The 27697-nt window shown below is 31.3% G+C and overlaps 3 protein-coding genes across 5 annotated transcripts in view; 1 reads left to right on the top strand and 2 right to left on the bottom strand.

The window, feature by feature from the left end:
* Positions 1–27697, top strand: part of LOC128922610 (uncharacterized) — a 367146-nt gene that overhangs the window by 300029 nt on the left and 39420 nt on the right. Inside the window, exon 7 of the transcript XR_008471798.1 lies at positions 17629–17683. The gene's annotated coding sequence lies outside the window, so the exon portion shown is untranslated. The remainder of the gene's footprint in view (positions 1–17628; positions 17684–27697) is intronic.
* Positions 989–20250, bottom strand: LOC105209309 (aquaporin AQPAn.G). 3 transcript variants are annotated; one of them, XM_011179663.3, is made up of 7 exons: positions 20040–20250; positions 6827–6985; positions 6608–6711; positions 4111–4254; positions 3873–4020; positions 2089–2372; positions 989–1575 (listed from the first exon to the last, which is right to left on the bottom strand). In XM_011179663.3, exons 2-7 carry the CDS (start codon positions 6915–6917, stop codon positions 1561–1563), a joined length of 786 nt encoding a protein of 261 aa, XP_011177965.1. In that variant the 5' UTR covers positions 6918–6985; positions 20040–20250; the 3' UTR covers positions 989–1560. The 3 variants fall into 3 exon arrangements, with proteins under 3 accessions (XP_011177965.1, XP_011177964.1, XP_011177963.1); XM_011179662.3 differs by having other exon boundaries at positions 989–1530; XM_011179661.3 differs by having other exon boundaries at positions 1474–2372.
* LOC105209308 (solute carrier organic anion transporter family member 5A1) lies at positions 23758–27360 on the bottom strand. The gene is made up of 9 exons (XM_011179660.3): positions 27041–27360; positions 26746–26975; positions 26348–26680; positions 25330–25801; positions 25061–25267; positions 24849–24996; positions 24499–24720; positions 24109–24428; positions 23758–24047 (listed from the first exon to the last, which is right to left on the bottom strand). Exons 1-9 carry the CDS (start codon positions 27349–27351, stop codon positions 23879–23881), a joined length of 2412 nt encoding a protein of 803 aa, XP_011177962.3. The 5' UTR covers positions 27352–27360; the 3' UTR covers positions 23758–23878.

Genomic DNA, 27697 nt, shown 5'->3' with positions numbered 1-27697 from the left:
GTATCAAATATTCTATTTCCAGTCATGAATGATTTAAATTTTAAAATATAGTAAACGTGAAACAAAATTTACAGAGCACCTCAAACTGTTAAATAAAGAAGAAGATAAAAGCACAGAAAATGGTTTGCAACTTAACTCTGTACTTTCAAGTTATTGTAGTAGAGACACGCAACACACACTGTACTGCAGGGTGCCTTGAACAAAAATGTGTAGCATAAAATAAAAAATATATATAAATATTTATCTAAGTGATATTATATTAAAGATCCAAAACAGATGTATATGATAATCATAATGTTTAGGATAGTTTTGCTGCGAAGATGTTCAAAAATAAACGATTATAAATTTTGCTATGATTTTATATTGAAAATTCAATAAATTCATACCACACTCAGCTCTAAAACCATTCAGCAAAGACACATACCCTATTACAATGACATATTCAGCGAAAATAATCTACTGCGCCTAGAACTATGCTATAGAATTTGATTTTGAGGCTCCATTATTTGCAATTGCTGACAATTGTTTAAAAATTTTAAACAAATTTTGGTGTTTAAATCAAATACTAAATAAAATACTGAAAAAATATTGAAAAAAATTAAATAATTAACAAACCTTATATAATATATATATTTTTTTTAATTTTTATAAATTTGTTTATTGAAAGTAATTTCATTTCAACTAACTTTTCTTTGTTCGACTTAATTAGTACATTATCGTAATTATAATATTTTATTTTGTTAGTTTGTTGTTATTAATTAAATGATCGAATATCGATATACATATAAACGCAGTTTAATGTTGTTGTTGTTGCAAAAATACTCATTTGTATGTAGGCACTTATGTACAAGTATATAAATTGAAATTTTTTTTTTTATAACTTATACACAAACAGATACAAGTAAAATAAACAAAAAAACTGAAATAGTTTGAGTGTAGCGACATAAATTAAAATTACAACAAATTAATATATATGTATGAGTGTAGAAATTGTTAAAAGTAGAAAATCGCAATTTACATAAATTTAATTACATGAATGTTGTTGTTTGAGTACAATTGCAAGTGAGCAGAAAGGAAGTAGACAATACAAAGTGTAATCGATAGTTACAAATACATATACATATGCTATATAGTTTGTAGATATGTAAATACGACATTATATTTATATTTAATATTTGCTGTGTTGTTGTATTGGCGGTGTTCCTGATGAAGTTGGAGTGCCACTTTGTTGACGACGGTTTTGGCTGTTGTTGTTGTTGTCTTACTGACATTTTTTAACGATGTCTTCGTTGATTCGTTGTAGCAATTGTTGCACACTTTCGTTGTTGTTGTTGTTTTATTTGTAAAAAAATATGTGGCATGCAACAATTTGTGGCACACATATTTATACTTGTATAAATAGCGGAACACAGCTCATTACTTTCTTTTCTTTTGACACACTTATTAATTTCATTTATTTGTGATGTTTGTTTGTATTGGTATTTGTATTTGTATTTAAGCGTAATCACGTGCACTATCCAGTTTTCTCATCTGTATTTTATAAGAAAGGTGAGACACGTTTTAATAGACAAAAATCTATGATATAAATAAATAAGATAAGCGTATTAAGCAAATGAGATCAGCAGTTAAAGGAGTAGGCACAAAAGTATGTATGTATTATATGTATGTACATATGTAAATATGTATGTATTATGGTGAAAATTAAGATTTTAAGTATATAAGTATGTATGTGTTATGTTGCAAGATGCTGTGGAGAAGTTTGCAGGTGGGTGTGTTATGGTAGCAGCATATAATCATATAATAATATATATATCGATAAGTACTCAGAATTCCAGCATTCGATTGCACGGCTCGCAGTATATATAACACACATAACGGCATATTATATAATTCCAACATGCATTATATAACATTACAACTGCCATTCAATTTTTGTTTAAATTCATTTTTCTACTCAACTCTCGCTTATCCGCTCAATCAAACACTCGGAATTCAACTTTTGTTTTTGTATTTATATTTTGTTGTTTTTGTATTCTAGTTTTTTGATTAGTAGAAATCAGAGTCTTTCCAGCTTTTAACAAGGCTCACCTCACGCTCATCAGCGTGTGTCCGATACTTCTCGGACACCTCAATCACTTTAACGCTGGTCTGCATCAGCGGCTTCTCCAACACCTGTGTGTAGATGAGCGCTGCCGCAATGCCACCGAGTATGGGTCCAGCCCAGTACACCCAGTGTGCATCCCAATTCTCGGCAGCGAAGGCAGTGCCTAGAGTACGTGCCGGATTCATGCTGGCGCCGGTATAACGGATTGTGCCCAAGTGACCGAGTGTTACGGAGAGACCAATAGCGAGTGGAGCGGTGAAACGTGAATCTGAAAGGCATAAAATGTGGGTTATATATTTGGGATCCATAATAGTGTTAGATGAAAATAAGGGTTGTGATAATTGCTACCTAGAATATTTTATATGGCAACCCTGTAAAAAGTTACTCTTATCTCTGATTAATTTAATCTGTATAAGTCAAGAGAGTTAAAATTTTCCACGGAAATATTTCTAACTAAGAGTTATAAGCGGTAATAATATAAACTAAATAGACCTATTTGTAGAGGTATATCTCAAAACCAAAAAAAAAACAAGTAAGGAAGGGCTAAGTTCGGGTGTAACCGAACATTTTATACTCTCGCAATTTATTTATTTAACTTTATTTATATTATATAATACACAATTTGACCCACATATTCGTCATATATATTGTATAAAGTCCATTGAAAGTTGGAAACCATAATATTAGGGTAGAAGCACCGAGGTCCTCGTGTTCGATATATGGGGCCTTAAAAACCTATGGTCCGAATTCGGCGATTTTTATAATGGGGCTGCCACACTATTAACATAGTATTTGTGCAAAGCTTTACAACGATATCTTCACTAGTGCTTACTTTATATATTGTAAAGTAAGCGATTCAGATCGTCTTCAAAGTTCTGGTATCTAGGAAGTAGGCGTGGTTGTGAAGCGATTTGGCCTATTTTCACAACATATGAAAACTATTACAAACCAAGTTTCATTGAAATCGGTCGAGTAGTTCCTGAGATATGGTTTTTTACCCATAAGTGGGCGACGTCACGCCCATTTTCAATTTTGTAAAAAAATCTCAGTGCAACTTCCATCTGCCATTTCTTATGTGAAATTTAGTGTTTCTGACGTTTTTCATTAGTGAGATAACCCACTTTTAGTAATTTTCAACCTAACCTTGTATGGGAGGTGGGCGTGGTTAATATCCGATTTCAACTATTTTCATGATGTATGGTGACGTACGTAAGAGAACCGACTGCAGAAAAATTGGTTTATATATCTTAATTGGTTTGCGAGATATATACAAATAACCGATTGGGGGGCGGGACCACGCCCACTTCCCCAAAAAAGTTACATCCAAATATGCCCCTTCATAGTGCGATCCTTCATACTAAATTTTATTTCAATAGCTTTATTTATGGCTTAGTTATGACACTTTATGTGTTTTCGGTTTTCGCCATTTTGTGGGAGTGGTAGTGGTCCGATTACACCCATTTTGGAACTTAACCCTCTTATGGTGCCAAGAAATACGTGTTCCAAGTTTCATTAAGATATCTCAATTTTTACTCAAGTTACAGCTTGCACGGACGGACGGACGGACAGACGGACATCCGTTATGTGGACAAAACTAAATATAATACTGTCGTAGCAACTTTGTTGCGAGAGTATAATAAATAAATTTGTCGAACAAGGTAAACGAAATTTGCTGATAATTAAATATATAACATCGCCTGAATAGTTTTTCACTTGAAGTATTATCCCTAACTTCAAAATAGTTTAATAAAATCATAACCCCTCTCACCTGGTTTATGAGCATCACAAGCACCAAATACGGTGAGCACCAACACTAGACCCAAAAAGAATTCAATACCGAGACCCTGTAGCTCGGTAATATTTGGGGCTAGATGTGTATGACCCAAGCCATTATAGTAAACCTCATCGATGAGTGTCTGAAAAACAACAAAAATATCATTTTTAATTCAAAAACAAAAGCAATAGATAGTATTTTCTGGGAAAAAAACGAAGCGAAGTATACTCACACGAATGGCTGCCGTGCCGGCGATTGAGCCCAAACATTGGAATATTATATAGAGTACGGCACGTAAAACGCTGACACGTCCCGCCACTAACAGACCAACTGTGACGGCAGGATTTACGTGACCACCGCTGATATTGCCAATAACCTAGGAATTTTCAAAAAAAAAAATTCAAATTATAAATATCTACAGTTATTGTAAGAAATATATATTGATTCATGAGTAATTTTGTTGTAGGAGTATGGCACTTGCTTATTATCTACACTAATATTTACTTAATACAAGTAATATTAAGTAATTATAGCGCTTATGAATAGACACGTTTTCACTTTCGGGTAGTAAATAAATAGAAACACACACATTTTCGCTTGTGCATTTGCATTTTGTACGGCTACACTTTGTAGACTCGCTCGCCGCCCATTTTCACTTAATTACACTTTCATTTCTAAATACGCGCTACTGCATTTTGTGGCGTTCTTTGTTTTGATTTATGTTGAAATGCAACACAATTTATTTGAGCAACTAATTTTCCGCCATCTCTATTATTCTATATTATTTAGCTACAGATCTTTGTATGTAAATATATACATACATATACATTTACTTGTACGTGCAGTAATTTTTGTTGGGCCTGAAATGGACCGAGTCGATTTTTGGCAAACCGCAGGGAGATAAATAACATACGACATTGAACATTTTTTATAAGAAACGACGCCAAATTATTACGCTTTTCATTTACATATTTCTCGAGGAAAATCCTTGCAAATAAGATTCCCATTTGTACAAATGAACTACTTAGTCTTCATTTGTCTAAGTATCTAAGCTTTCTATAGTGAAGAGTTCAAGATGCATTGAAAATAATTCGAGTAGGCTTAAAGTAATATCGCCAAGCAATAGAATTATGAAGTAGGAGACTATTCAACGAAATTGGAGTCATTTGATATAAAATTTTAATTCATTGATTGTCTAATAGCGTTTTCAGACAGCCAAATTAATTGATCAATCAAAGTTTTTATTGATACCCCCTTTTTTGCCTTTTACACTGCCGGCTACTCGATAACCGATAGATTTTTGTTTTTGCTTTTCATAAGAAGTTGGTAAGTTTCATTAACTGATTGATATTTTTTTGCAGCGACATCTATTTTATCAAAAAAATACAGCCAATGCCAGACAAAGAACATATATCGTACGTATTTGTCGCAGAGTTGCATTTCATTTTCAAGTCGATTAAAATTCAATTAAAAATTAATGTACATTTTTGTTTTGTATCGTAAATCAATCTTAATAAGCGTTTTGAATCGAGCAGAAGCCGGTAAATTTATCAATTAGCTCCTGTGTAAAAAAGTTATACAAGAACCGGCCGGAACTCATTCTCTGAAAAGTTTTACAAATTAAGTTGATATACCTAAAAAGCCTAGGATGCCTAAAAATTAAGAGGAAATCTTGCTACTAACGAAACTTGTCTATTTATGGAACAGACCTGTCAATATTTGTATTCAACTGAGAACCGTTCCTAAAGTGAAATACTTTAAAACTATTTGCAGATTGTTTCAAGCTGCTAAACAACAAGATAGAGGTAGAAACAATTATTTTGCGAGAATAAATGTCAATCAGAAAAGCTCTCTGTTTTAGATTCCGTAAAATTTGTCGTTGTTTTTAGATCCATTGTTTAACGGAACAATTAATAGATTTTTATGCCGAAAAGCTTTTGAGGGTCACTGGGGAGCGAATCAAAATATATAAAAAGTGTGTTATTGAATTTGACAACTCTTACTGCCGGACTTTACTTACATTTTTGTAGCATTGTTGCAGCTCATAAATGAATTACGAGACTTAAACGGTATGATCTACATAAAAATACTTTTAAAATCTTAGATAACACTTAGATTTTTAGGTCAAGTTCATTGGAATAGTTTAGTATAACGTTTATTACGTGCAACTAAAACGGCAACACGACTTTTTCACAACAAACTATAAATTAAGCAATCTTAACTTCAAAATCTTAAACATGTCGCACAAAAACAAAAAAGTGCTACTCAAAATCAGAACACATTTTGGGCATATTTATCCACATTTTATATGTATAGCATGTCAACCCAAAGGGGCATCGGTGTCCAAAATAAATTGTCATTAACATTTCAATTATTTATGCTGTCATACGTACAAAGAATTTGGAACAAGGAAAACAAGTAGACAACATGACGTACTTACTTCAGCGACGTACAAATATATTTATATTTATATAATACATATGAGTTTATTTTCATGCATAGCTTAACAGCAAACCATTTAAGGATATGCTAGCGAGCGACAGACAAAAAAATTCTAACAAACCAAATTTGTATAAATCTAGAATATTTTTTTTAGAAAAATATATATGTTTAGCAATAAAATCAATATCTACTTATGTCTTTCTATGCGCACATACTCCTTAATATTTGCATTAATTGCCGTCTGATTATCATAATTATGTTTATTATATTTGATTTTGATTACTTACCGTGATCGCTATAAAAACAGCCAAACCGAAAGCGAACGCCTTAAATGTACCATCCTCGGGTTGGGTACACGCGCCACATGCAAAGAAATTCAATAGGAAATTGCCTGAAAATTAAATAATATTTTTTTATAATATGTTATTACATCATTAGTGTGGAAAAAGATAAATTTTATTATATTATGTAATTCAATAAGTTTAAGGTAAAATATGTATATTTACCCAGAAATTCGGCTACGAGCGCTTGCCAAAGGCGATGCTCCTTTGACTTTAGCTCGTGCACGCCCAGTGAGTATTCAAATTTAGCTGGCATGGCTGCTTAATTGCTTCAATGAAGTACTAATTTGTAAGTAGTTAACTTCTGGCAGTGATTTTCTGATACTGTAATTAAAAAAATTGAAATAAAAAAATTATAAAAAATTAAAAAAAAATAAATTATAAAAAATAACAAAAAAATATATACAAGAAAAATTTCATAATATTAGATTAAAAAAATAATAATAATACTAAAAATTTTAAATCAGAACTTTCAAAAATTAGAAATTATTATATAGAAAATACACAAAATAATTATATTACAATTTAAAAAAAATTATGAAACTAAAAAAAATTAATTAAAAAACTTTAAATTTAAAAATTTAAAACAAATATAAAAAATACTTAAATAATTAAACAATAAAAATTAAAAAGAAAATAAAAAAAATAAAAATAAATTTACAAAATTCAAAATAAATATAAATTAAACAAAAAAAAAAAATATAAAAAATACTTAAAAAATAAAAATTAAAAAAATTATACAAAAGTCTTTTTTTTAATATTTTGTTGTTCAATTTTTTAAGTATTTTTTAAATTAATATATATAAAAATCAAAAAAAATTATGCAAAAAGTTTTTTTTTAATTTTTTATTGTTTAATTTTTTTAAGTATTTTTTTTAATAGTTTATTTTTTATTCAGTATTTGCATTTGTAAACAAATTGTAAAAAATAATAATAATTATATGCATAAGTGCTTCCTAATGAATCATTAATATGTATAACTCAAAAAGCGCTACTTAAAATGGCAAACAAATGGCCCGCTGTGCTTTTATATACACTATATTTACATAGAAACAAAAACAAAAACACACGACACACGTTGACTTGTTTATAATTTTCTATGCAGTGTCTATCACCAATTTTATATGCACAAACTTTTATTGGCGTGTTAATTACTAAGACGAGACTATACGACGCCTTCCATAAATAAACGACAAACAAATATTTACAAATAACGCTTATACCAAGCTTGTCTTATTAATTAACGGTTCAGCTACCGATATCTAAAGTGGCAACTATCGAACGACAGAATATTTTATGCAAAAGCGTTGTCAACACAATTCACAAGCGTGTCAATTTTGTCACTTGGCGTGGCCGCTATAGTTTTGCATATGACAAGTAAGTCTGCACATGTCAGACATAAACACTTCTTCGCCCACTCGCCCATTCATATTTATTGCACTCAACTACTTTTGCGGATGCGCCGTCGTCCAACGCTCGTGCCAATTGTCCGAGTTTAGCTGCAGCAATGCATAATTTTCGTCTTCTCTTTTTTCTGCAATTGTTTCTAAATTTTACAGTTCACTTTAATTTGCACACAACACAATTTTCACTCGACAAGGCTGTCGTTCATTTCGTTTGCATGTTGCACATCAAAAGCACAGTAAATAATAAGTAGCAAAAGTGAATTTCACTACACTTGAAAATTTGTTTTTATTGCTAGTAACGGTTTTTACGATTCGCTCGTAAAAATATTTATTTCGAATTGTAAACAAATTTTTTCACACCAGCAACTATACGAAATTTTCATTACTTAGTTTGGTAGGGATGGGTAGAGCTGCAGTGAGATTTTCAATTCAATCAGATATGGCAACACTGTCTTAAAATTACTTTTTTTAATACTTTTTAAATCGAAACAGCGACTTTCAGAAAATAGCTCTAATATCCCTATAGGATGTACTTTAACGTATATTTAAAGCCTTAGGAGAAATATATTTAAATAGGAGAAATATAAATAAATATATTCCACCCGAATATTTCAACCAAATCTTCATTCTTCTGACATGAAACACAAGAACGATCTTATTCTCTGTCTATAAAAGCTCCAGCCGGCAAGTCCTAAATCATATTAGAAGAGAAAGTCAACAATGAATAATATAAGTTTAGTAAATATTCTGAATCCTCGACATATCAATTTCTTAAACCTAGTCGATGGCTAAAATACGATCACTTTAAATTAGGTTCCTTCTCGACAACTTTTATTCAATCGACAAACCAAAAGTGAAGTGATATGTAGGTAGAGTTTCAACAATTTACTGTCATTGAATGCTCCGAAAGATTAAACAAAATTCCATTCAAGCATTTTCGTTTACAAATCAAGTTCTATAACCATTTCTTTTTTTAAATTTCCATTCCAGAGTGTAATCTTGGGAATATATAGTTAATACAGACTTTGAATAATCGTTTGTGTATGCAAAGAAAGGCTGCCGAATGGCTCATTGATTTTTGAGATGTTTTTTCACCGAGGTTTGAAAGATGATGGCTCCTAGAAAATTTGTTTTTTGTTTATGACTTGAAAGAAAACTGCTAGAATGACGTCAGTAAAACGGATGATTTTTTTATTGTATTATTAGTAAGACTGTGTACACCTCTCCTGTTTCACTAGTCCAATCTTGTGTATTAAGTTAAGGTAGAAATCAATCAAGAGCAATGGCGAACAGAATATAGGATCAGTGGAAAAATATATTCGAAATATTTCATTATATGCGTTACGAGGACCATTTGTAGGTGTATTTAAAAATATCATTACATCACTAAATTACATACTCAAGCGTAAATCGAAAGCTAGCTGGGAAAGCTTGATATTTGCTAATTTTTAAAAATATTCTAAACTGTTGCCAATGACCTATATAATTTTATATACTTATGCTTAGGCGGTTCCTACGCCAAATATATATATATGCTTATGTATCACCATGTATTTGCTCTGTGTAACATATGCGCGCCACAACAAACAAGATTCGAGTTAATGATCTCAACTAGATTTGAATGCCGCAACACCGTGAATTATGTCATATATTTTAATTTAAATCACACACATCACCGGCAAATTTTTCCATTTCCACACCACACTATTTATAAGGCACACAACATTTTAGACATTACAACAACGCAGTGTCAAAAACAAAAACAAACGAATTAGAAACAGAAAAAATGAAATCATCTCAAGAACACTACATGAGCAACGCAACAAAAAGTGAATAGCAAGAAAACAAGTTTTCCTCGTCGTAAATGTTTGGCTATTTTTAGGATTTACAGCTTTTACAAGCTTACATACCTACAGTTGTTAGTACTTATAAGTAAAATTAATTCTTTTTTGTTTGTTTTTGACTTTATTTATACGGATTTCTTAACTTTATTTTTTTTCTATTTTTGTTTTAAATTTTTTTTTTTCCATTAATTTTTTTTTTGACAAAAATTTATTGCCGCAAATGTCGGCTTTTTCGCATTTTTTCTTTATTTATTTACTTCTCTGTTTATGGCACTTTAGCGGCTTTGTCTGTATGTAATTAAACTATTTACCCGCAAATTTAGGCAACAACAAAAAATAAAAACACTGAAAAAAAGTTAATTTTATAACATCATCAGCTGGTGCTTACCTCACTCACTCGCTCATAAGCTTAATTCATTAAATCAATTTAAAACCATTTTTTTGCTGTTGTTTATTGTCTTTTATTGTTCTTTTATTCTTGTTAATAATGAATGAAACCGAAACTTAACGCCATAAAAGTGTTTTGCTGCTGATACGTTTAAATTTATGTGAGAAGTGGCAGGGATGGCAGTAGTTTTGCTGTTTTGTTTGCACAAATGTTGCTGACACACATACTATAGTTGGCATTTGTTGTTTGTTTTGGCGCGCGTACGCTTGCGCCGAAAAGGTCATTTGCTTATTTGGGCGTTAAGTAAGAATGTTGTCGAACAAAAAAAAAAAACTTGTTAATACATAAATAAAAATAAAGTGATTATTTTATTGTTTATTTATAGTTTAAATAAATTATGAGCAATCATTTAAATAAAATTAACTATTGACACATAAAATATCGTCATTTTGCTTTCGTGTAAATTACTTTAAGCCGATTTTTATAGCAATAATAAATAATAAATGTGATAATTAGGTGTCTAAAACTTAGATAGGCCTTCATTATGAAAAGAAGAATTGTTTGTGGTTCGTTAAATAACTGATAATTTTTCTACGAATTATAAGCATCCTGGTAGTGTTCAATAGATAGTGATTATACCGCAAGTAGAGACATGTCAGCGCTCTTTTAAAAATAGTCGAAAGTGGACTATAACTTTACAATGATACAACAGATATCGAACATGAAGAACTCAGTGCCTAAGGTTAATTTTTCACCGAAAATATCTTAATTTAATGCATAGCAAATCTTTTTCTTCTAATAGTGTGCCTCTGCATCAGAAATGGTTAAAATGGGGTCATAACTTCCACTAGCTCCCTAATTATAGGTTTTTCAAAAATACGGTGGACTTTAAGTAAGCGAACTTAGGCCCTTCCTCACTTGTTATTACTATTTTCTTTGGTTTGGATTATCACTTTTTTAAATTGAAATAAAATTGAGAGTTCGTTATCATTATCCATTGTCTTTGCGGTGTTTAATTAGCTCACTTTCGTAAGATAATTAATTTGTTATTTAAAATGAAATTTTTTTAGCTGCTGATGAAAGGAAATTTTTGACCTTGACTTAATTGAATAATTAGAACGAGCAATTACCGCTATAAAAATACTTTTATTAGTAGTATTTTTAGTATGGTGTAAGCTTACTTAAAACGTGATGTCATGGAGAAAAAATAAAGTCGTTTGAATTATACTAAAATTAAAAATAAATAAAGGAACAAGACCGTGCTATTTATTATACTATATATATATGTATTCTCAGACCCCACCTTTATTACTTGCCGGCTTTATAGAGAGCCGTCTTTATCAGCTTTTGTTGTTATTTTCGAAATCGGTGAAAATTTCCATGCTCACTTTTGAAGAACCGGCAAATATATATTTACAAAGATGCATATACTATGTATCAACTATTTCTAATTAAATAATATACCGCTGAGGTATTCCCACCGACATTTTTATATGATTCATTTTATTGCATTACTGTAATTGCATTATATACAATTAAATAAGAATTTCTCACCATCAAAAGGTATTGAGGCATAGTGGAAATGCCAATCAAATAGCACGTAGACAACTAATAAACAAAGAAAATGACAAAGATCCGAGTGTGCTTAAATTTGTCAGATCAAATTATTATTGTTCTACAACTTCAATGAGTAAGGCTGTAAGGCTGTCAATGTGCGCGTAATTGTTGTAATGATCGCAATTACAACTCGTGATTAATTAGCTTCAAAGGAAGCAATATCACTTACTATAATATTATGAATGAATGCACTCAAGAAAAATACTTTGTGCTTGAGGCTCTAAGTGTTGTAATTGAGAAGTACAAGCTTATTAAATAAAGTTGTTATAACAGAAACAATAACACAATGTATAAGGAATTTGCGATATTGAATGTATGTGCTAAAAGCGAGTCCATTAGTGGTGTGAGTTTGTATGTAAATATTGCGGTTTTTTAGCATTTTTAATTGGCGCGAAAATGTGCAGCAAAGGCAAATAAATAAAAAAATTAAATTAAAATAAAATAAAATAAAATAAAATAAAATAAAATAAAATAAAATAAAATAAAATAAAATAAAATAAAATAAAATAAAATAAAATAAAATAAAATAAAATAAAATAAAATAAAATAAAATAAAATAAAATAAAATATCCCTAAAATTAAATTAAACTAAATTAAATTAAATTAAATTAAATTAAATTAAATTAAATTAAATTAAATTAAATTAAATTAAATTAAATTAAATTAAATTAAATTAAATAAATTAAATTATAGTGGATTGCGACTTTGTTTTTTTTTTTTCAGGGATAAAAGAATATTATTTTAAAAGCATATTCGATTTCAAACCTCTATTTCCCTAAATTATTATTTCTTTATTAGGTTCTGTTAACCTTCTGTGTAGCAGAAACGGCCACTGAACTTGCTCCAGCCTTTTCAAAATGTTGCAATTTGTTTCACTTTCAGTCAATTACCACACATTTACGGCCAGTCGTATAATCAGTTCAGGCAATTATTTTCAGGCATTCACTTGCATCAACAATTCTTAGCACTGATCTCATGGCAATTATGACTGTGACTACAGCAATTATTAGAGCATTGTTCGGCTAAATTAATATGTAAATCATTCCATTTTTTGTCATTCAAATTGCATTTCAATATGCACGTATAAACATACTTACAAGTGCATATATAAGTACATATGTCCAAGCGCAACGACTTTTCAAGCAATATTCGTACAAAACAAAGTGAAATTAAAAATCATTGAATGTACGCAAACATCTACTAAATATTTGTTAGTTGTGTCGTTGTTGTTGTTCATATGCCTAACAATTTGTTTAAAAATTGTATACACGCGATTGTAACGCACGAGTAAGGTTGCTAATGAATTTTTGTATTGTGTCGAAAAAACAAATGTATCGCCGAATGATAAAAATGCTGCCCCCACAAGTTAATTTGTAACGAGCAGTGAAATGCACATACAAGCTTGTAAATATGTATGTAAAAGTATATAAAACGTATGACATATCGCATGCCAGACTGGTTTGGGACACTTGCTTCCCGCGTAATTTTTATTGACAACAATTTTTTTAACTGTTTTATGATTCGCAATTCAATTTGCTATTCAATATCAATGTTTATTACATCTTTGCATATATGTATGTAAGTACATATTTACTCATATATACTAGATACTTAATATCACAAGTTTATCTGTGAACAAAAGTAAGAGCTAAGGCAAAAATAACATATTTATAGATACATATTCATTTATCGCTTTTGAAAACAAGTAAATGTATTTACAACAATACGAAGTAATTAAGAAAAATATGAAGAAATACAAAAGACGTAATCGCAATTGACATTTGTGTCGCGCTTTATGCGCTTCGCTCATTGAGCAGCGGTCGCTCATTTCATATCAATTCAAGTGATTGATATTGAAACGAGGTAAATAATAGCAAAAAAAAAAAAAACAGTTACAAATAAATATGTGCTACTTGAAGCGTAACACAGTAGTTGCAATACATACGTAATGGTGGCAATGATCAGCTGAGCTGCGCAAGCGCACAACTTTTATAATGGACAAAATAAATAGTAATCTATTTCTACGGAAGAAATTATGGGGGAGAAAGAGATTAGCTGTAATTTGAGTAGGAGGCGCAAGAGTAAAAGTCAAGTGAATTATAGCCTAAATTGGATAGCAAGTACTCTCTTGCCTATATAAATCCATATTTGCTTCGAAATATCACTACGCAGAGAGTACCTAAGGGGCCGTTATTCCAACACTTAATTGACCTAATGACATACATTTCTTTCTAAGAGGGTAAACTCAAATTTTGTAGAAACGATCCATATAATTTTTGGGTAAAACGAGTCCATATACCAGAGTATAGTAAGGTATTCCTCCATACCAATAGAATGTGTGTCTTAAATACTTTAACAATCCATTTGTATAACAATTACTATTTGAGAGAATACCTCATCTGACAATGTTTTTAATGGATTTCATCGTTTCTCTCTAAAATTGTTGTAAAATATTGAATCTATAGGGACCCAAATTAAGACTGAAAAATCTTCTTGATCCATAATCATCTCGTTCAACAGCTTACAACTACCATTAAAAGAAAAGAAAGCAGAATTGAAATTGCCAATGTGAAAATCAAATGAGTCATAATACCCAGCTTTTCGCTTTTTTTATTTTTTTGACATTTGAATCTCCACACAAAGTATTAATAGTTTTAAATTCAATATTACTTTTTTGTGACAATCATCGCAATATTCATAGGCAATTACAAATCACGTTCAATTTTATATTTATTTATTGAGTAATCGATCATTCAATCACATATTTTTGACAAGCCATTAAATGTCATGGAAACTAGTACCCTTGCAATACAGTAGATAGGCACGTACGAGTACTTTGTAACATAACTAGATATATATATATATAATTGTAATAGAACTATATTGAACTATTAAACTAGTCTTGAATGATACTAGTACACATCTAAATCCACTGAATGAAATCGAACCAGTCAAGGAACAAGTTTGGGAAAATATTAAATTAATATATTAAAGAAGAATATATTATTATTTTAAATTTTTTTTAATTTTTTTTTTGCATATTTATTTACGATGAACAATTAATTTAAAAAAATTAAATCCGTTAAAAAAAATTTTGCAAAATTTCAAATTTAATTTTTTTGGGTTATATTGTATGTAGTAGTTTTAATAAAAAATCAATGGTTTTGACTCATAATGAACTAAATAAACTCTAGCCTGAACTAGATGGGACTGTTATATGTATTTCTGACCGAAGTCTGACAGTTGACATTAATGCCTAACTGAAAAAAATATCATCTACTTGTATGGTTAGTAGTCTGCTGACTAGTTGAATCCAAACCAGTTGCAGAGTAGTTCACAACTAGTTGATTCCACTGCGGGATATTAATATACATATACATATATATATTCCGAAATGTAAATATATATTCTATGCGTGTATGTAATTTATATGGACACATATGTAAATGGGCAAATATGCGTTTAATTGCTCACATAAAAGGTTTTATACGCATTTCTAGTGTATTTATCGAAATGGCGACATATTTCTAGAATTCCATAGTAACCCGTATTTTTTACATACTTGTATATGCAAATTATCTGCATTTATAAAAGTCATCAGAACGTGACAAAACTATCTAAAAGGTGCTACTATAAATAAAAGCAAATCACACACTTTAATATTTTTTTTTTAACAACACTTAAAGGGATAACTCAAACAAATAATTAAAATTATTTTTAAATTTTTTCATGTTTTTATTTTGGTTTCAGTGAATTAATTTTTAGAAAATGAAAGCGGTTTTAATGTCGATTGTTCGATTTCATAAATGGATAGGTTTTTGTTTTGAACGAGAATGCTTGAAATCTAGAAATTTAAGGTATTCCAAAAAATTTATTTATTTATTATTTATCTTTTTATTATCATAACCAGTTTTTTTCGGTAAAAAATTCATATTAATTCATTCAACATAACATCTATTTTCTTCGTAGGGATCAGTGATTCTTGTTCGTTTATTATCATGAAGTTCTAAAATTTCCTAAAATATGCTTGATCTTTCTTCACCCTTCACCAATTACTTCCAAATGAGCATAGTTTTGAGGTACTCATACATATATATAAACATGAAAGTAGAGATCCATTAAAGCATTTTGATAAATTGATAGCAATATTGTCAAAGTTTATCGCTTCTGAAAAATTTGTACAAAATCAAATTATTTATTTTTAAGTGATCGCTCAAAAATAATCGAAGTAGGAAATAAATGGGATTGTATTAAAGAAGTAATGCAAAGAAAAAGTATATTAAATCACGCTCGTTCATATTTTTCTTTAATATTATCATTGTAATATTAATATTTTTTAAGCATAATTATGAATTCATAACCAAGTCGATTGAGTACAGATACACATATGCTATTTTTGTATATGTATGTATATTGACATCATTAACCAAAATTATTCATCATTGCCTCAGATGTTATAAATCCTCGACCATTCGTGGTGACATTTTTTTTTTTCTTAAAAATTAAAAATTTCTTAAAGTTCATTGCATTTCCAACCAAAAATATAAATGACTCGTGTGGTTTGTGGTCATACCATGTTAATAAAATTAGCGTTAACGTATCATAGCATACGCATAAATATATTATTATTGATACATGCTATTATCTACAATTACGCGTAAGTTGAACTTTGCAAACAATTTCACTTTAAAATGCCGCGACATTAATCCACACTTCAGCGCTTTGAACCTGCTTGCTTAGTTATAAACAAATTAGTAGAGGATTGTGAAACTCATTTGTTCTCATTGAGTTCTCATTAACACTTCGACGCCTTGTAGCAACCGACAACAGTATTAGGCAATGGCTATTGAAACGCGTGACACGCTGCTGCACAGATGTGATGTCTTCATAAGAATTCTAAATTTAAATTTATTTATAATTATTACAATACATACATACATACACTATATATTGAAATGATCAAGAAAATTTATGTGAAATTGGAATTTAAATTCTGTTTTTGTGGCATTTCGGAGAGGTTAAATGGCATTTCTATTAATTTGAAAGCAAATTATCAGCGCTCAGAATTGTGACCTCAATAAAAACCCCTACTGCGCACTCATCACTTCATAAGAACAATTCATAGTATGAAAATGATTTAATAACTTTAAATATAGAGTTTTATGAGTTCCCCTTTTTTACATTTCTTCTTACCATCTTTGTGCCAATTACTTAAGCAGCCATTAATATTGCACAATATTTACAATGCCTCAAAGAAGTGTCTTCTGACCGCTTCCCGGCAACGATGGTTCAAGTCACACGAATTTAAAAGATAAGCTTTTATAGATTTTCTAAGTAAATACAAGCATGCATACGTGCCTGCATATACATATGTATGTATGTATGTATGTATGTATATAGGTAAGTTTACGGTACCGGCATACAAGCTCTTTAACTGCACCCATTTGATAATAAAAATCCAATTTGTTCAAGCAAAGTCATACCTGTATGTTGTATGTACACAGATTAGACGTCATGCGAGGCAATACAAACAATACAAGAATGATAAGTAATGCTTTAACAATTGTACAAATACAGCATATTGCTGGCAAATATGAATGGTTAAATATTGTCGTAGCTTTAATAATAATAAAAAATGCTCCAAAAATAAATTTGCACTGTTTTTGCGAAAAATACTTAATTAATTAAGATATTTTATTGTTTTATTTGCAGTGGCGATATGACAGCAAATATGAGCTAGTGAGGGTTGGCATTGGAACGCTGTAAGGTATGTACATATGTAATGTTTTTTATTTAAAGTGGCTTTTTAGAAAACTCTTTTCACATTTAGTTATTATTATTTTATTTATTTTATGTAATATTTAAATAAGAATTTTTATTTTTATTTGTTTACGTAGGTGTTTGCAGATAGTGCAATTATAGTAATAAACATAAAAATTGTCAAACATTTGGTTTAACGCTTTAACTTCACTTTGTTCATATGTATATTCACCGTGCTTTGAAATTGTAAAAAGCTTTTGATAAAAAAAACTATATTTTTGTCTATGTAGTCAATGAAATTAATAAAAACTAACTATAGTTGTACTTCCATAACTCGAACTCTTGAATTGGCAATAGAAGTCAAATTTCATGCAAACTACCTTCCGTAACTCGGAAGTATCACTAACTCGTGGTTTTTTTCTGGATTATGCTGATTTAAATTATAGAAGTTGAACTGTATTTCATTCGAAAATTCAAAAATTTTTTGGAAGACATTAATTTATACATATATCACTGCCACCAGTTTTCGTTAAAAAATTTAATTCTTTTTATACAAAAATTTTAAGTATTCATTTTAGAGTAAATTTTAAATTATTTATTGAAATTTTTAATGTTTCAAAAGTTTTTTTTTTTTTAATTTTCAACTGTAAAATAACTTTAGTCATATTTATATTGTCGATACTCCTTCCTTTATATAAATATTAAAGTGTTCTAGTTTTCAATGGGATAATAAATTTAACGACAATGTCGATTATAGGCTAAATTTAATTTCATTTTCACATTGTATCTCGAAAATATTCATAGATCAATATCAAACAGTAAAATTCAGAAATATGCTAAAAGAATCACGATTGGACTGAAAGAAAATTTGAAGCTATTGAACTTGAACTAATTTCAAATTGAAGCACTGACTCAGAGGTTCAACTAATTTATAGTTAATCTGATGTTTGGTTCAACATCACGATTTTCACGAGTTTGAAAAATATGTGAGAACTCAAAAAGCTAATGGGATGTCATTCCGTGAACCAAATTTAGCTCTAAATGTTCACTTCAAGAAAGAGCTGTTTCAATGTAGTTAAGGATATTTAAGGACTTTTAGTTCATTTCAGTTCGGTCAATGCATTGGCAATAAAATTTGTTTCTTTCTCAAACAACTCGTGTGTAATGCGACTTAACCGAATATTTTTTAGGACTTTGTTGCTTACAAAAATTGCCATTTTTAACAAAATTTGCTGAGGTTTCAGGTGAAGGCATCAATAGGTTAAAATGTATAGCTTTGTAATTTTTAGTAAATCATAAATAAAGCATTCCCCATTTGTTCAGTTATTTTCATAAAAATACAAAAATAACTAAAAATACGTGATTTTTCTCCAAATTAAGGCAAACTAAAATTTAGCGAAATTATCGGCGTTTATTTATTATTATTATTTTTTTTGTGAAATCGCAGCACATTCCTTTGAATTGTTTCAAGGCACTTGAAATATTTGACCGAAAATAGCACAGTAGTGCTTTTTTATCAGCTTTAAGTGAGATTATCTAGCCGTAAAAGTACTCAAGTAACCACTTCCAGCCGAAATTGAATTGGAATGACTGCGTAAACAAGAATTGATTTGTATCAGTGTTACGCGCAAAAAAATTCGTATAATTTCTACTAATAAGAAACATGAATTTGGCACTTGAAATGCTAAAATAACACGATAGATTTTGATTAGAAATGGAACTTAAGAATTTAATAATTAAAATTTGTATGTCAATATGGAACTGTTGTTCAATTAGCGGTTTATAAGCACATTCGTTACATATGTTTGTTTGTATGTATTATATAAAATATAACTGCAACCAAAATATATTTACTTATGTGCAAATAATAGAAAAAGGTGACCAAGATACAATAAAAATATTTAAATAATCAAAGAGAAATTAAAATATAAAAAAATAAAACATTAAAGATAAAATTTTTAAAAATATATTTATAAAAAATGTTCAAAATTGTTAAAAAAATATTTTAATAATTATTAAAAAAATATATGTTTTTAAATTATTAAAAAAAAATAGTTTAAAAATAATTAAAAGAACATATTTGAAAAATTAGTTTTTAAAATTATTAAAAAAAAAATATTTTTAAAATTATAAAAAAAAAATATTATAAAAATTATTAAAAAAATATATAAACACATTTTAAAAACTATTTTATTAAATATTTTTCAAAATAATAATTCTCACTCAATATATAGGCAGTAATTTGCAAAACACAACAATTACACTTTTTACACAAATAGTTTTTTATTTACTGAAATTTAAACTACTTCAAACACTTCTCACAAATTAATTAAAAATTCAACTTAACGGTATTTTCTTTGTACCTTTTGCGACGATTATTAGCTTATTGTAGGCCTCGAAGTAAACACACGCACGTCTTCACATAAAGTATTATTGTTAAAGAATAAAATCGAAAAGTAATTTGGCGTTGCTGGAGGATTTATGCCACTAACTACAAACACCACCTGTTGATCCACAGAGAGCTGCTTTGGCGTTGTGTGCGCTTTAACGTTTAAACAAATACTACACAGCGATGAAAATTCGCAAAAGCCAAGACAACACGACAGCAACAGCAAAAGCAAAAACACAACAACAATAACAATTGAAAGCAAAAAAGCGAGCGTCGACAGCAGCAGGAGCGGCCGCGCTAGCTAAAGTCGATAGCAGCAAAAATGGTAACAACAACAACAATAGCTCTGACCGACTGGCGACAAAAGCAATAAGTAGTAATAATATGAAAACAATAGCAATAGCAACAACAACATTTATCAAAAATATCGGTGGAAATGACACAATGTCACTGGCATTGTTGTTTTTGTTGTTAAGGTCTTTCGCCGCCTTGCACATCTCATACTCGTACCACCCTCCTCCCCTTGCACAGAAGCAGAGTACTTGTATGTAATTAAAAAAGGCATGAAAACTACAATTACATGTTGTTGTAAAGCACGGTTTGTTGCTGTTCTTAATTTGTTTTTGCAACTACTGGTGTTGATTGCTACTATCTTTAACACTTTTACTGCTTACATTTATGTGTGTGTGTGTGCTTTTGATTTGCTTCTGAGGCTATCACATGGAGTAGTTGTTGTTGGCGCTACTGCTGTTGTTATTGTTTATACGATCTTCGTTGTTGGCTAATCGCGCGAGCGTAAGAACTAGAAAGCTACTGTTTGCCTGCAAAATCTGGGCGAGACGCACTTTTTATTGTTGTTGTTGTAAATAGTTTTGATTTTGAATTTGTAAGCTATGAGTAATTCGATGTAATGTGAAGAGTAATTCGGAAGGTCAACAGTACTTTAGATTGACTGATTTAGATTAGCTGAGGCTAGTTGAGGACTAGACCTCTACTTTTCGCTTGCATATCTTGCTTGTTGTTGTAAATAGTAAAAGCTTTGAGTGATCCGAAGTAATGTGAAGAGTAATTTCCAAATACCTTGTAGACTGCTTTGAAGCTCTGGATCGTTTAATTGGAACCAGCTGTGCCTCTATCGAGAATTAGTCTTAGATAATACATTCTCGACTAACTAAATTTTTTTTCTGATTACTTCGATAACATACCCCATTATTATCAACTTCAAAGATACTTTAGTTCCATTAGTTACCATGGGCAACGTTATGTGGAATTTATTTAGGCCCTCTAATCATAATTCCTGTATTTTCACGAGTTCAAAAATGTATCAGTAGCCTACTTCAAAATCGATCAGCCTTAATAACACTTAAGTTAATTTAAATATTCACAAATTTCACCACTAAGTGCAGTTAGTCCATAAATTTAGAGGTGACTGAACATGTTTAAAATTTCGTCATTAATTCCTGCTCATAAATCAAATATTTAAGTTGCGTATTTTGCGTTGAAAAAGAAAAAAGTTAATATCATTATTATTATAGTTTGTATTGATGTCAATCACCTTTAGGGTGGCACCGTTGCCAGAACATCCAATCCGGTGTACGAACTATGGTAAACATAGCGCTGATATCTTATCTCACACGGTAAGCGTAAAATATGCATGTTAAAGCACTCGAATAATGATTTAATCAACGCAAAATCAAAAAATACATATTTACATACAAATATCAGCGATATGAAAAGGTGTTTGGCTGCGTCAAACCCATATTGATACTCTGCTCCCAAAATAATTCGTGTCTTATGATTGTCAATTAAAGTGTTTCAAGATTTTATCAGTTTTATACCCAGCAACATAATATCATTTGTGGTATGTAGTGATTTGAGAGATAAACTTACTAAAGCTTCTATAAAAGCTCCAAATCCATTCTAGTTGAAATTTTTTCAAAAGCTATCTTTTGTATTAGAGCAATCTATTGGAAAACATTTAGATGTCGTATCTGAAAACCCAGAGAAGTTAGAGAGATATAGTATATAATATACCGCCTGAGAGAAAAAAATCTCTTTTTAGTGTGATATTAATAATTAAAAAATGGTTTCATTAAAAGAATAAATTATTAAAATAAACTTATACCTTTTCACATCAGTCGAACATTGGGTTCAGCAAGTTTATCATCAAATCATTTACCTTTATTGTTCTGCTGGATAAAATCATATTTGCTATCAATAAAGTCAGTTGCGTCTGCTGAACTCTCCTATAATTTGTTTATTCATTATTTATGCCTATCTGCAATGGAAGGAACTATAAAGCAGACTGCGCCTTTCTTGTATTTGTTCTTGTCTACATATAATTGTAAGCATTTCTTTTGACTGTTATCTCCATTTGTCACTTCTTCTGCGCAACTTTTTACAACTGTGGAAAAGTTTTCGGTTTATTACAATGCAATACTTTTTTATATTCGTGCGAAATTTTATTGAAGACAGAGGCGGTGCCTTTTGTAGTATTTTTGTTGAATGCTTGCAAGTAGAAACTTTTTTATTGAAAATCAGATTTCGTTCCGGTTAGGTAGGACCTTGACTGTGAGAATGGGCGAACGGATTTAATTATCTGCGTTTATTGCGGTTTATATAGTCTATATTCATTATAAATTATAATGAAGAAACTAAAGGCCTCTAACAGTTTCATGATTCTCAATACCAATTTCCGAAATTCCTTCATTATAGAAGAAGTTTATCGGAATTCTGACAAACACAGTAAAGGGTGAACCTATTTAAAGCTTGTTTAAACGATTTTATATAAAGCTTTTTGGAACTGTTCAAGTTTAAGAAGACTTTTTTTTAACTATAGACCACAACCAATATTTACTTAGGTTTAAACGATGTCATTCTTTCAGTTCAATTATTCTTACATTAAATTTTAAATATGTATTTATGTTTTATAAAAATTACTTGTCAAAAGTTCCTAATTAACACACCGTACTCTGGTTAAAATATATGTAGGTACGTAACATCATGCTTGCCTACTTTTAGGCGCAAGTAGTGAAGTCACTTGCTAACACGAAAGGAAATATGCTTATCAAAGACTCGAACCGGTTATACTGAACATTATGAATGGACTCTCTACTACACTGGACTTCAAACTGCATTGTATTGATAAAATACAGTAGTTATTCGATATACTCACTACTGGAGAAAAGTTAATATGTATATACTACGTATATATGTAGTATGCATTAATATAATATTTTAAAATAATTTAGAACGGATTAAGTGCGATAATTAATATTTATATCTTCTCTTTTTGGAAATTAAAAGCCTGGGCTTTGGATAGAAGGGATTGTCTGGACTAATTTTCTCCATTTTTATTAAACATAAAATGCTCGATCAATTTTATTAATATATATATGTATCGGGGAAACTATGTTCCAGACTTAAACCACAAGACTTCAGTCAAATCGGCGAAGAATAAGCCTACCTATAATAATATATTTCTGATAAAAGTTGTTGGTGAATTAGATTCTGTGATATGTGAGCATTTTGAATCCACCTGGAAGTGGGGAGTGCCACGCCCATGGTGCAAACTATTGAATAAACTATATGACACTTTAACCATACCCTTTATTGGCGATATTCTTGGTTTTACTTAAATGGTATATGTTATACAAATCTCTGAGGAACTTCCGCAAATGAAATCACTAAAATTTATTTTTTTTATTTATATTTGAATTTAATGATCGATTTATTTGGTTTTGAACTGTAAAAAATTTTACATATAGTTATAAAAATGAAAAACAACAATTATAAAAAATCATTAATCACTGTTTAGCCCTTCCTCTCTAAAAGCATAACATCCTTCTCCTCTTTGGTACCATCTTCAGTAATCGGTTTCTCTTCATCAAAGATTTTCAGATTTTTAACCAAATACCATACCCCACCATCAAAAACAGTGCCAATAAAAATGAATGATGCCGTGGTGAAATGTAGTGTGTATCTGAAATGTTATAGTATTAATATATATAATTGGATTATAGAAATTAATGCCCGATATATACCTCATAGCGAAGGCATCGTATAGCCAGCAGTTGCCCTTATTGCTACACGTTTTGCCCCACACCAGACACATGCTGTCGAATAGCCAGCCGAAGAAAATCGGCGATGGTATAAAGGTCAACATGCAGGCCAACATCATGCCGAAACCCATAGCGGCAGTTTTATCCTCTGCCGGCACACAACGAACCGTCACCAAGAAGTTCGAGGCGCGTCCAGTAGCACCAACAAACTTTAAAAAGCACATGACTGACAGAAAAAGTACGAATTGCTTGAAGCAATTAACGGGACAAGCGCCAGGTTTAGCGTAACCACCAAATTGAGACTGTCAAAAAGAGTTGATAAGTTTATATAAGATTATTAGGGACCAAGTAGGATAGGATAGAAATACTAACACTATATTCTGCTTGTGGTTTGGTTGTTGTGAATGTGTTAGTACTATAGTGGGTTGATTCTGTTCCATATATTATGCTCTCTGTAGCTGTTGCTGCTTTTGTTGTATTATAGGAGGTTAAGAAAAATTCTCTCTCTGTTGTATTAAGAGTTTCTGGAAGTGAGCGCTTAATATGATTTGTTGTTGTAGCAACGGTAGAAATGCAACTGCATTCAGTGAAAGTCTGAAAAGTTAATAAGAAGAAAGAAGAAGTCAAGTTAAGTCAGAAATATTTTGAATTTGGAGTAATCTTTAAGTAGGACAGCTCTTTGGAAATAGTCCGATTATTAGACTTATTATTCAAATACTCACTTTGGTACCGTTATCTGATACTATTTCACGCCTGCAACCCGCATGACAGGGTGATATATAAGTCATATTATTCTCGCCACAAACTGGGGAAAAGGGCACATAATCACAATAACAAGCAGAGTTACAGGTGACGACACTGTTTGGACCGCTGAAATTGAATACAACAGAGTTACTTAAGTACTATTCAAATCTGTAGTATTTTCCACACTCACCTCTCCGGTATATTGACAATCATCGACTGTTCATTCCCCGGGCAACCAATAAAAGCATATGCAATACAACCACCGACGCTTAGTAATCCAACGAGCACATTCCAGGCTGCCATATAACGGGCGCTCGGTTTGAATTTCGATATGACAAAGCCGGAAATGAGTACGCCCAGAGCGGAGAAACCCAACGCCACGGTGCCGGTGACCATGCTGGTATAAATAATCATATACAATAGTCTGTGTTGTGAAACACACTTGAGCTTTTCGCTTACCTCGACGTCGAAGCCGATTGCCGATATTGTATCTCGATATATTTCGGCGTGAAGATCCAATAAGGCGTGTAACCGAAATAATAGAAGATTGAAGATATATTATTACACATTAGAGTCTTATTCTTGGCGAGCCTCTTGAATGTGGTCAACATATCACGAAAAGAAGCTTTCGGCACAACGGGTTCTTCATTTTCAACAGCTTTCAATGCATTTGCCTCTCTGCGTTTTTGCTCTTCCACCAGACGGCGTGCTTTGGCGCGTGGCAACTCTTTTGGCAGCATGGTGAACAATATGCCGGATATGAAGAGTATGGAGCCCAGCAACAGCCAACCCATCCACCAGGCGCCTAACCAGCGTGGATCTTTATTGGTAATAAATGGTTTCAATTGTGGTGCAATGTAGAAACGCAGACAAAAGGATGCCAAAGAGTAGCCGATGGCGGGGCCAAGCATGTGGAAGAAATATGACAGGCCTAGATGTTGGAGGGAGATAAAAGGTAAAGCTTTATAACATAATAATTCCCAGTTCAATGATTTCTGTTGACAAAGAAAATATCGCTTATAGCTTTGTCACACCTTAAAACCTTATTCTACTCTCATTAGTGTTGTACGCCTTGATATTATCATAGATTGAATCTGATGCTGATATATTATATATTACCTCGTTATAATAACCAATGAGCAATAAACAGCAGTTTATTCGAAGTTTCCGACCAATATCTACCGTACACTAGATCTCCAACTATCTGAGGCAATAAACGCAATAAAACTTTGGCTACCTGATAACTTAATGCCCTTACTCCCGATTTTTCACCTGCCTTACTTATTAATTTCACAATAAATAGGCTATTGTTGTTTTTACCTCTCATGAGAATGTAATCATAATATCAATATCATAGATTTTCCCCTTATCTGAGTTTATGACAGCTCTAAACCCCCAACAAATACTACAATTCATGTGAATTTTCATATGCATTACAATTATCAACAAAGAAACAATATAAACTTGCCACACTTACTTAGTAGCGCTGGTGTTTTAGACTTCTTTGTATTGTCATCCATATAGGATACACCAAGCGTATAGTAGAGACCACCACCAATGCCCGATACGACTTGTGCCAGGAAAAGCACCGCCTGCGGTGCAAAATTGCCCTCTTCGATTGCACAAGCGGTCTCATTGCTGCGATCGCGACATAACTCCTTGGCGCGTTGCTTCTCCAACTCATCCAGCGTCGCATTTTCATCGGCAATGCCACCAAATTCGGCAGTAAGCGCGAGCGCGTCTTCGCCGGGACCATAAAGAAAGTGCGGAGCGGCAGTTAGCACACAGAAACCGACAATTGTCATAATGCCTGTGGGGATAGTTGAAGAAGTGATTAATTTAATGTTATATTTCCGTCTTTTGTGCTTCGCTCACCAAATCCGATCCAACGCGGTCGATGTCCTTTACCCGCGTAGTAACTCAGCACAGCCGATACGGACATTTGTGTTATATTATTTCCGATCGCAATTATGCCTGTATTCTTTGAAGGTATCTTGAAGCGTTTTTCGAGTGTGGTCAGCGTGCCATTGAAGTACGCATAAGTCATGGAGAACACGCAGCCCACTAATCCGTACAGTATCACATAAGTGGTTTGATTGGCGAATCTTGCGGAATACGACACAAAAAAAAATATGATTCAAAATTCCGAAAACCGTTTTCACTCACTCACCTCTGAAAGCATGAGCCTTTGAAAAACCAAAAACCACATCTCACATCCTCAGTTAGCGGCATATCCCGTTCAACGGCATCAATCTCTCTTTTATTGCTCTCATTCGCTTCGTCGACATTTTTGATCGGCTCCTTTGCGCACTTCTCCAACGGAACTTCTAATTTTGAGTCAGTTAGTAGATTTAATTCAACGGCACTATTTACTCGCGGATCCGTGTTCAATTTATTTTCCATAAGTTGCACCATTTTGTCATTGTACGTGGGAGAGCTAGGACCAACTGACGATGTGTTTTGGCAGACTGCTGTTTTCATTTGAAATCTAATTGCCATTTATCAGATTTTGTGATATCTCTATATGTATTAACTTAAATATTGCATTATCTTATTTTTTTATTATTAATTGCGTTGTGCAGTTTCCTGGAGTATGCTTAAAAGTGCACATTTTTTTTAATTTTACTAGATAATTACATTTGTGTATTTAATCTTATGAATGGGTTGCCTTCATTGTGTAATTAATATTAAGTACTTTTTACAAAGGTTTCTCCAGCTGTTACGGTTTTGATTTATTTGATCTGATAATAGATGAGTAGTCGCTGATTATAAAAGCTCTATTTCACGCGACCCCAATTATAGGGTATATTTCACGTCTTAGCGAAGA

Source organism: Zeugodacus cucurbitae, chromosome 6 (genome assembly GCF_028554725.1).
Source record: "Zeugodacus cucurbitae isolate PBARC_wt_2022May chromosome 6, idZeuCucr1.2, whole genome shotgun sequence".
NCBI lineage: Eukaryota > Metazoa > Arthropoda > Insecta > Diptera > Tephritidae > Zeugodacus > Zeugodacus cucurbitae.
This window is presented reverse-complemented; position numbering and strand designations above follow the sequence as displayed.

Coding starts and splice junctions, on each gene's coding strand:
- LOC105209309 (XM_011179661.3), bottom strand. CDS start 6,917: ATGCCAGCTAAATTTGAATACTCACTGGGCGTGCACGAGCTAAAGTCA. Junction 6,712..6,826: donor GCTCGTAGCCGAATTTCTGG/GTAAATATACAT, acceptor TTTAATTTTCAG/GCAATTTCCTATTGAATTTC. Junction 4,255..6,607: donor CTGTTTTTATAGCGATCACG/GTAAGTAATCAA, acceptor GAAAATTCCTAG/GTTATTGGCAATATCAGCGG.
- LOC105209308 (XM_011179660.3), bottom strand. CDS start 27,351: ATGAAAACAGCAGTCTGCCAAAACACATCGTCAGTTGGTCCTAGCTCT. Junction 24,997..25,060: donor ATTGTCAATATACCGGAGAG/GTGAGTGTGGAA, acceptor ATTCAATTTCAG/CGGTCCAAACAGTGTCGTCA. Junction 24,429..24,498: donor AACCACAAGCAGAATATAGT/GTTAGTATTTCT, acceptor TCTTTTTGACAG/TCTCAATTTGGTGGTTACGC.